Source organism: Chanos chanos, chromosome 1 (assembly GCF_902362185.1).
Source record: "Chanos chanos chromosome 1, fChaCha1.1, whole genome shotgun sequence".
Classification (NCBI taxonomy): domain Eukaryota; kingdom Metazoa; phylum Chordata; class Actinopteri; order Gonorynchiformes; family Chanidae; genus Chanos; species Chanos chanos.
In genome coordinates this window covers 9,231,522-9,242,210 of record NC_044495.1, presented here as the reverse complement: position 1 = coordinate 9,242,210, position 10,689 = coordinate 9,231,522, and the positions used below count along the sequence as shown (strand labels likewise).

At 44.6% G+C, this 10,689-nt stretch overlaps 1 protein-coding gene across 1 annotated transcript in view; it reads right to left on the bottom strand.

Annotated features, from left to right (window-relative positions):
- Nucleotides 1-5,071: 5,071 nt before the first annotated feature.
- Nucleotides 5,072-10,689, bottom strand: part of ttc7b (tetratricopeptide repeat domain 7B) — a 32,806-nt gene continuing 27,188 nt past the window's right edge. The window contains exons 19-20 of the mRNA XM_030776485.1: nucleotides 8,843-9,045; nucleotides 5,072-5,306 (exon numbers count right to left, since the gene is read on the bottom strand). Of these exons, the coding sequence (XP_030632345.1) occupies nucleotides 5,085-5,306; nucleotides 8,843-9,045 (425 nt within the window). The 3' untranslated portion in view covers nucleotides 5,072-5,084. The remainder of the gene's footprint in view (nucleotides 5,307-8,842; nucleotides 9,046-10,689) is intronic.

Here is a 10,689-nt window from a genome sequence, read left to right as displayed (position 1 = left end):
CTCTCTCTCTCTCTCTCTCTCTCTCTCTCTCTCACACACACACACAAACGCACATACTTTCACAATCATTCAGATACAATCTCTCACTCAAAGCAGACTCCCAGTGGACATGTATTGATCTTCATTCCCTTCTAACACAATGATCTGATGTGAGAATTGAACTGAGCAGGCTATCAGTAACAGCATCAACTCAACAATGGCTTTAATGCTGGAAAGAAAAGAACCAGTGTGCAGGAGTGAGAGAGAGAGAGAGAGAGAGAGAAAGAGAGAGAGAGAGAGAGAAGGTGGGCGGTTTGTGAATATTAGCTTGCGGATTGATTGATTTGCTAATTGTGTGTCAGTAATATATGTTCAACATACTGGAATGTTGCTAAAAATGTATCGAGAATGGCCTGTAGTCTCGTGCAGAAACTGCAGTATACCGCTCTCCTTGATGGAGACAGACAGACACACACATTTACTTACTCATACAGTGAGTGGGATGTAAAAGGTGCCTTGGTGAAAATATAAGACAGAGAGAGAGCCACAGCTCAGTCAATAATGCTCATTTAACAACTGTTATGTCCATAAAGAGCAGCTGTGAGTAAAATGTAAGTAAAGAAGAGGAGATCTGGGACAAAAAAAACCCCCCACCAGCATCACAGATGCGGGATACAAAACAGAAAACGTTAGTATTGATCTCCCCTCGCGGTGTTCCTGTGAGTGTATTTTTTTTACTGCCATGGAGGAGTACATCAGCAGCCAAGACTGGGCAGTCTGTCTCAACCCCATGATGCCACTAATGTGGCCAGAACATTCTGAGTAACTGCCAAAAAAGAGCAGAGAGTCCGCCCACCTTCCGGACCTTTCCCAGGTCTCCACGGGAACAAGAGGTCGGGGGAGGAGGTGAGATACAGTAGTCATCAGGAGGCCTCTACATGTGGAGGAGTTCCCTAATACCAAAGCACAGAGTTTACCACTAACATCTCACACACACACACACACACACACACACACACACACATACACACATGCGTATGCAGACTTTTATGGCCAGATGGACAGTGTTATTGGAGTAAGTAATGTCTGTGGCCATGTTGTATCTGAACAGGACAAATGAACTTAACACAGAAAGTTTGGATAACGGTTTAACCTGTTTAACAAACCCCAGCCCTGTTGAGAACGGAAGGGGTGAGTGATGCAACAACGGAGGAAAACCTGTGATTGGTTGATGGAACATTATGCAGTGATTTTGAGTCATTTCATTGGTTGGAAAACAGTGACGGAGAACGTGTAATTTTTAGGTGAACACGCATGCTTGAGTGAGTGAGTGTCACTGCAGGGGGTCGGCCTTGGTGCATTATCGTTGGGAAGAAGAGGCAGAGAGACAGCTGACAGAAGGTGATGAACCAGCACGCAGAAATAAGAACCAGAGGTAGGGCAGAAGTCGGGGAACACTTAGACAGAGAGAACGGAGAGAGAGAGGGAGAGAGAGAGGGAGAGAAAAAGAAAAAAGGAGGATGGGAAGCAGATGAAAAACTGCAGCAGTATCGTTCTCTGTCTAGTTTCTCCTGTGCTCTGGGAATTTGTCACTTCAGTACAGTGATGGCCAGCATTGGCTCTCAACAACCTACTCACAATCAATACTCAGCTCTTCATGCGCCTTCCTTTAACGCCATAAAGAGAGACAAATATGAAGCGAGGAAACGGCACGGTTGAGTTCAGGGGGACTGCAGGTCAGAGTTTTCCCTCATACCATTTTAGAGTGCAGTTACACAACCTCTTTGCTATTATTCACAATTTAACCAAAAACCCGCAGAAACAAATGACCGAGGAAGTAACGTCCTGTAAGCAAAGTAATCCAAGACTAAAGAAGAGGGTGAGCTGAGGTTTAACTGGAGACAAAGTGAGAAAATGAAGCCTCTCTAGACTCTTCAAATGTTTAAACAGTAGGACGTGGGAGATATCTGAACATACACGTTACTGATATCCGTGTGTGTGTCCGTGTGTGTGTGTGCGGTTAAGAACTGCTGCTTTGAGCCTCACAAATGACAAAACAGGGAGTTAGTGAAAGAAAACAGAGAAAGTCTCCCAGGGCACACACATATACACACACACACACACACACACGCGCCGTTTTAATATCACTGCCACACTCGCTGCAGTGCTCCCAATATTCTTAATAACCTCTTGCTAAATCACTTCTATAAATTTTCAATTACAGAGCAGAGTCCTGGCAGCCCAGCGAGATTTAAAGCCAGGCCAGGAGAGAAGGCAGCATGTACCCGCTTATTTAAGACAGGGCTTCAGCGCATGAAATAATTCTGCCTCTCCTTTCATTCCTCCACCTCTCCCTCTCTCTCTCCCTCTTTCTCTATTAACCAATCTCTTTTATTAGGCCATGTCAGTCATGCATTTTCCCCTTATGCATGTGTTTTCTCAAAGTGCTTCCCTGTCATTTCTTTTGCTTGATCTTTTTTTTTTTTTATTCCTTCGTTTTATTTCCTTCCCCCTTTTTTTGGTGTGTGTTTGTGAACTATTGAAAAGCCTTCATCAATCTTTGATGGTTTTTAAAACATTACACGACAGCACCAAGACGCTGGGAGACCCAACCGCGTATACAATATTCATGAACCGCGATGAGACTTTGAGATGAAAAAGAAAAGGGAGAGGAGAGAGGAGAGAGGAGAAAAAAAAAAAAGAAATTAAACGGAGAGAAAACAGAGGGCCAATCACCGAACGAGATTTTTTTTTTTTTTTTTTTGAAGAACGCTCATTCACAGTTACAACATAATTCTGCTGAAAGGCTAAACTTGGCTTCCAGTTGCACAATCATTTTCAGAGCGAGGGTTCTCTTTTCAGGAACATCTGATGTGTGCTCACACGCGTGTCCTTCTCACCTGTTAACTCGGAGGGCTGTTTTGGTGCTTCTGGATTTCCAATCTTCCGGAAGAAGAATGATTTTTAAAGCGGAGGGGGGTGTGCGGACAGAACTGAATAAGACTTTAAGTTTCCGTTTACACAACATGTGGCTGCGTCCATCTATAAAAAAATAAATAAATAAATAAATAAAAAATCAAGTCGTACGCGAACCGTTTATTCCAATAACCTTTTATTGACATCATAATACAGGTTCTCCAGTTGTGTCACTGAGTATGCATGTTTGGTCTTGTTTAGGGCTGTCTTTTTACTGGTGCCATTTGACAACTTCCTACGCTTTGTTTACTCCTCTGGCATGGTATACTGGTTTGTTCAGTCTTCTGGCATGGCATACTGGTTTCCTTAGAAAGGATACACAGGGACTCCATTTCGCTTGGAGATTTAAACAAACAAACTATGAAATGTGACCAGATACCACAATACCATTCTCAGCGCAATTCAACAGTCATATCATCTCCCTTCTCAGTTTTTCTTCAAGTACAGTTTACTCACAGACAACATGTGATAGATTGACGTTTGCTTTCGTAACTCTTCTGACAACACACTGGGACATATAAGTTAACATCTAAAATAAAATTTCAAAAATTCTCGCGACTGTAAATAACAACAATAAAAATCTGAGCGTTTGAAAACAAAGATAATGTGAAAAACAAAAACTATGTTCATCTTTTTTGTTTTTTTTTTGTTTTTTAAAACAGAAACTAAATAAAATATTTGCTTAAAGAAATCCATCAATTTTTGGCATCCACCCTTGGTAGTTTTTTTTTTTTTAACTACGTGATTGACCTCAGCACAAACGGATGCTGGACCCACTCGACTGGAATGGACTTCGCACCACGTGTGTGGGATTATTTGCATTCAGAATGAAAAGTAACAGCAATGAAAACACAATCAGGAGTGTAACAGGGACCTCCCTCTCTGAGAAAAACAAACAAACAAACAAACAAAAAAAAAGTGTAAGACATATTCTGTAAACTAGTCCATTTTCACAAAGAAATATACACCTTTCAAAATGACAGCGTTTTTAACAATAGCAGGTCCATGAAGAGATATCCAGGTGCTTGAACAAACAAACAGAATGCACAAACGCTTGGACAAGAAGGCTACCTGACAAAACTGACACCCACACACACACACACACACACGCACACACTCACATACGTACACATACACACATATACAAACACACAGTCTTACAGTCAATTCAAGGATCAAATCAGCATCACTGGTAATGACAGTTATTACAATGCACTAGCACACTAAAATGGGTTTGGGTGTGGTTTTCATGCGCCATGGTGACTGCCGCTCAATGATTACATCATCAGGGAGGAAAGACGTGACTGGTCGGCGCCAATCGAATATTTTAAGTGTCAGTTCACCTGTGTCACCATAGTAACAGCCTCTCATTGGCACATCATCACTAGTTGGACTGGCCATCACAATATCAGTCTTCAGCTTTCAGCAAAGGGGGACAGAAGACACAAGTACAGCACAGAGATGCAGAGAGGGATACAAAGAGAGATAGAAAGAGAAAGAGAGAGAGAGAGTCTCGGTGTGGCCACGAGGAGATGGATTACAGCATCGAGTCACACAGGGTTACAACCGACTCAGACCATCTGGAGTCTGTCTTCAGCACCTTCGGGCTCTGAGTCGCAGTTAGACACAGTCCGGGGAGGATGAACTTGATGGAGGCCAGGACGAAGAGCTTTGTGGTCTTCCTCATTACGTAAGTGTGTGTGTGTGTGTGTGTGTGTGGAGAGGGGGGGGGGGGAGGGCTGTCCTCATTTGCTATGGAGCACTACTGTAGGTAGTTGTGGGGAAAAGGTGTATGCTGTGTGTGCTTCAGGGTACAAGACACACACAGGGGTGAGAGAATTATCGGGGTAACAATAGGTAGAATATTAGAAAAGGGGGGGTGGTAGACAAGGTGACATTAATGGAGGGGAGATCCGGGTCTCGGGGTGTGGAGGGAGGAATTGAACGTGTGTGTGTGTGTCTGGATAAAAGTGCAGTTGCGAGTGGGAGAAAATGTGTGTTTTGTGTGTAGTTGTGGGGACGTGACGGTGTAGGAGTTCAAACGAACAGTGTACGTGTCTGTGTTGTTCAGAGTAGTGCATGCGTATGAGCTCGTGTGTGTGTGTGTGTGTGTGTGTGTGTGTGTGTGTTCAGAGAGTGCGGGGGATGATGGTAAAAGGCAGTATAGGGCTGCTGGCTTCCAGCTCCAGAGCGGTGAGGAAACATTCGGTGGCGGCCGCGTCGTTTCCCTGCGCCTGCAGCACCTCTCCCAGACTGTTCCACACATCGTGAGCCGTGGAGTTCACCTGCACCGCGTCCCGCAAGATCTTCTCCGCAAGGCTGTACCGCTGCAACTGATGCAGAATCAGCCCCTGAGACAGATGGAGGGAGGGAGAGAGAGAGAGAGAGAGAGAGAGAGAGAGAGTTTTAAGGTAAGAAAAACTAAGGTTAGAGTTGTTTACAGAGTGGAGGTAAGTCGAACCATCACAGACATAGAGAGGAAAGCTTTCTGAAAGACTACAAAGTGAAGAATAAAAAAAAGGACGTGAGACACAAATCTGACACAGATGTAACTTTTCAGCTCCTGTGATGGCACGTCATGTAGGCAGATTGCTTTATGAAGTGTGACAAATGCTGACACACACACACAGAGATGATTTTGTCAGCAGAACCGATAAAAAAACCAAAAAACTGATGAGTAGCTGCACTCGACCTAGAGTCTATCTTTATTAAAGACCTACTATGAAGAACAACATGTCATTTTGCAGACACTAACATCCTGTATTAAGGCTCAGAGGACAAGACTAACAGTAGGCTGCTGAAAGCCGCGACAAGTTAGCGGCATTGGTCGCAAAGAGTGTAAACGCGTGTTAATTTTCCCCGATCAGCAGGGTCCTGATTTTTCTTCCATCCAAAAATGTCAGATGCTCACTGTTTCCTTCGGATGAGCGAGGGAACTTTTGTAGAACGATGAGTCAGAGTTTTGATTGGAGGATTGACAAGTCTGCATCATGCCGACTATTCTAACCTGCCCCGGGGTCTCCGTCTCCCTCTCTCACACACCCACACGTTTCAGAGGTCCCTGAAGAACACAAGCCTTCAGTGTGCGCTCCCAGAGGCCTCTCCATTAATCACACTAAGTTGCACTTTGCTGAAACACACACTTATCTCTGGGGAACAGCAATGGAAAAATCGAGAGCTCCGCTGGGGTAACGAGACTTCTGAAGGAGTATTTTGGGAGAAATTTTGGGAGGGGCGCGAAAGGAGACTCATACCGTCGTCACTTCCATCAACACTTGAAACATCACCTTGGTTACGACACCTCCTTCTCGACGGGGTTCAGCGAAGGACGAGCGAGTGAACGGAAGCCGTCGAGAGGAAAACTCCGCCATAAATCAAAGCCAGACAAGAGAATGTAACGTGTGAGATACAAGATAAGAAGGTGGCTGGCGGCACAGCTAGACCAAAGCAGTTACTATCGTTCAAACACGAGGAGAAAAAACAAAACAAAAAACGTAGCAGGGCATTTAATGCCATAGATATCGATAGTTGAGACAGTTTGGTGAGAGCGTTGTGAGGTTGGTGGGACAGAGAGAAGCCTGTAGGAAAAAGGGCTTTCACGTTTAATGAGCCAATCCATCTAGGGCTGAAGAACACACAAGCAAACGATAAACACAGCGCTCCCATTAGAGCCGCACAGCAGTTTACCGACGGCCGGCACGCGTTAACATAGATGTTATGTATTTACGGGTAATGCAATGCATTTACATGTATTTACATTGAATAGATGTAATGTAATATAACGTTAAAATACGTCTCGGCCTGGCCGTGTCATGCGTTCACACACAGAGGAGCATGACACAGTCTACACGCATGCAGCTAAAACGCTGTCAGTCATCAGCTGCCAATGCACACAGCCTCAAAAAACGAGTGCATTAACACACACATAGAGAGACGGAGTGAGTGAGAGAGAGAGAGAGAGAGAGAGAGAGAGAGAGAGAAATCTCACACATCAGTGAAGGAGAGGAGACAGGAATCAAGGCTGCTGAGAGATCAGTACTCACGCCTCCACACCAGACCTGGAGAGAGCTTGTGTGTGTGTGTGTGTGTGTGTGTGTGTGTGTGAGTGTGTGTGAGTGTGTGAGTGAGTGTGTGTGTGTGTGTGTGTGTGTGTGTGTGTGTGTGTGTGTGTGTGAGTGTGTGTGTGTGTGTGTGTGTGTGTGTGAGTGTGTGTGTGTGTGTGTGAGAGAGATTGTGTGTGTGTGAGTGTGTGTGTGTGTGTGTGTGTGTGGTGTTAGTGTCTGTAATGCCTCAGGGCGAGCTAGTTGAATGTGGCTGAAGGGAAGATGGAAGTTTCTAGAAGGCTGCTCTTGGCGGGAGGAAACACGGCTGTGCGGTACAGGACTATGAAGAGACAGACTGTAAATCCCAGGGTACAGCGTGCCAGCAAGATTCCCGCTGGGGTTCATCACAACTTACACACACACAAACACTCCTTACACAGACCGATCAATTTCTTTTTTTTTATTGTAATAAAAGACACCAAGTCACACTGATGCACTAATTTCCCCTGTCACATTAATCAAATTCATATTCATATGGATTAATAACATCAGCCTATAACAGAACATCACAATACACAACATTCTCTCAATTCATTTTTAAAGCGCTGAAATAACCACAACCATAAACAAAACTATAAAACTGTCTAGTCAACCTATCTGCTATATCTGTACGACACGGATGGATTTTGTCTGATTGATTGATCAAAGAACCTATGAAATTATGCAGTCAGCTCCGTCACAGTACAATAACCCTGCCTGCAGGACAGACTACGGAGGGGTGCTATTACCTGAACACTGTGAGTAGACAGTGAAAATATACTCTCATGTTGAATTTCTGCCTTTGGAATTAGAGCTATGTTTTCCTGTATCTTTCCTGCCTTTCTCTCACAGACACATGCAATATTGTTTATCTCTCTGTTCCCCTCTCTCTTTCTGTGAGTTTGTTTTGTCCTGGAACAACCAGCTCCCGTATAATCCACAATGTGATTGATGGTGCAAGCATTCATCAACATATAAAGAAAACACCCCCTCTCTCTCACGGCCAGCTAAAGGAATATGGTGCGAAAAGAGAGGGAGTTAAAAGTGAGAACTCAGAACTCAGCGAACAAGAAAAAAAAAAAAGCGTTATCATAGAGGAATGCAAATGAGACTGGACTCCATCCTGTGTCAATATGGAGCTCTTCTGTCAGACTCAAAATCCTGCAGAGAATTATGGGATAAGACTGGGCTGCTCCCATCCAGAGAGAGAGAGAGAGAAAGAGTCAAAGAGAAAAAGAGAGAGAGAGAGAGAGAGAGAGAGAGAGAGAGAGAGAGAGAGAGAGAAAAAGAGAGAGACAGGGATAAAGAGAGAGTGAAATGAAATGGAATGATAAAGCAAACAGTAAGGTTTTGAGGGAGGTGCCTGGGGGCAGCTGTTCCATACAGACAACCAAAAAAGACACACACACACACACACACACACGCATAAACAATAAAATGACACAGTAACTGTAGTGAAACATACTGTTTATCCTACCTGAGAGCACAGCCATGCACAGCATGACCACTCATTCATATTCAAAAGTTCCATTATTTCATCCTTCTAAACACACCCCTCTCTAGAACATTCTGATTGTCACGGTTGGACTTCCACTACACCAAGCTCAGTGTTTGAGAGGATAATGCCGGGGACGCAGAATTCTGGGCCTACGTTGAGTGTCTCTACCTCAAAGACGCAGCCAGAGGAGGTAGTGGGTGTATTATCACGTGAGGTGTTTTGTGTGTGAGGAAAAAAGAAAGAAAGAAAAAAAAAAAAAGGCTTAAAGAGACAGAAATGAGGATGAAGGGCTTGTTCTAAGACTTACCAGCCTCTGCATGGTTTTAACGTGGGTGGGGCTGATGGATAGAGCCTCCTCGTACCAGCGTTTGGCTTCATCCACATTCCCCCGTAGCTCGGCCACCTGGCCCTTCATAAAGAGGACGTTGTGGGACATGGGGAACAGGTTGGCAGCCTCCTGAGTGCAGGCTGAGGCCTCCGCTGGCTTGCCCATGCCAATGTACACCTCCGCTAAAGAGAGAGAGAGAGAGAGAAAGGTAGAGAGGTGGGGAGAGAGAGGGAGATAAAAGAAAGAGAGAGAGAGACAGACAGACGGTCAGAGAGTTTTTGTCCATTTTTTCATTACTGCTTAGCCTCCCTGTGATTTTATTATTTGGATGCTTTGACAATATTCAGAAGGCACGGTCATGCCTATAAATAAAGCAAACTGAATTAGTCAATTCAACTGAACTGAGAGAGAGGGAGAGGGAGAGAGAGAGAGAGAGAGAGAGAGAATGAGAGTGAGAGTGAGTGAGAGAGAGAGAGAGAGAGAGAGAGAGAGAGAGAGAGAGAGAGAGGTGAGGTCACATACATGAATAAAAAGAGAGGGTGATTGCTGTCTGTTATTTTTTTTTTTTTGCTTAACGATTTCATTTGATTTCATTCTCGTCAGGAAATGAGAATCTCTATCAGGTGAAGAGCAGACAGATAAATATTCAACAGGAAATCGGCATGCCCGCAGCTTCATTTTGTGTGTGTGTGTGTGTGTGTTTTTCGTAAATAAAAGACTTCTCTTAAATTAAGGCAACAGACTGGCAAACCCCGCGGAGCAATAAAAGGTCCCTTAGATGAAAAAGATTGACAGAAATCTTCTCCTACAGAAAACTCCATTTCCCGTCAGAAGAGGTAAGTCAGGAAAAGATAAACTCTACATGAATGTCTAAAACGAGCACAAAAAAACTGACGAGTGCACATGTTAAAAGCGTGCGTAGGTAAACAGAAAACTGCTTATTTTCATACTTGTGTTCTCCTAAAAGCATTTTTTAGGCCAGCCCGACCGAAACGGCAGGGCCGCGTCGGTCGGGGAGCGCGCTCGCATCTTAACCGTATGGATAACGTCCGTTCCTATTGGACAGATGTCACAACAGCCTGTTCAATATCATTCTAAGGAGGTCACAGTACAGGTCCAGCACACAGGGGGTAGCGCGTGGCCTTTGCGGGTCTGGTATACTGACGTTGTAAACCAGAGGTTCTCAGCTCCAGTCTCGTGGATCCACCAAACCGAACGTTTGGCGCGGGGCTCAACGCCGGCACCCTCGGCCGGAGAGAAGGTGAATCAGGGGTGACAGTGCTGGGCGACAGTAAAAATGTGCTTTCTCGTGGGGAGACGCTGCTGAAGGCTGAAGGAGCAGGGAGCAGGAGATATTTGAAAGCTTTACTGCGGCAGTGGTTTGGTCTTCATTTTCTTTGTCCCTTAAATAAGCGCTACATGTGCTTTGATACACATGCTGGTATAATGCTATTGCCTGAGCTGAGTATCTGAGAAGAGCAGAAATAAGAATATTGATAAATTAAAGCGGTGCGTGGGCACATGTTAAGCCCCACTTGTGGTGGTGGTGGTGGTGGTGGTTGGGGGGGGGGGGGGTGTTGTTAAAAGGTTGTTAGTGGGAAATCTGTCTGTGTGTATGTGTGTGTAGGGTCTCACATACGTGATGCTATTACACATGCACACACACACACACATACACACACATTACCTCAGAGGATCATCCTAATCTCTCAGATCGATCCTCCTCACAGGAAGAAGAGATTACAAGCCTCGTATAATATAGAGCCTCATTAAAACACACTCTGTCCACCCATTTCCCAACCTCCAACAATGCCACCATATAACAC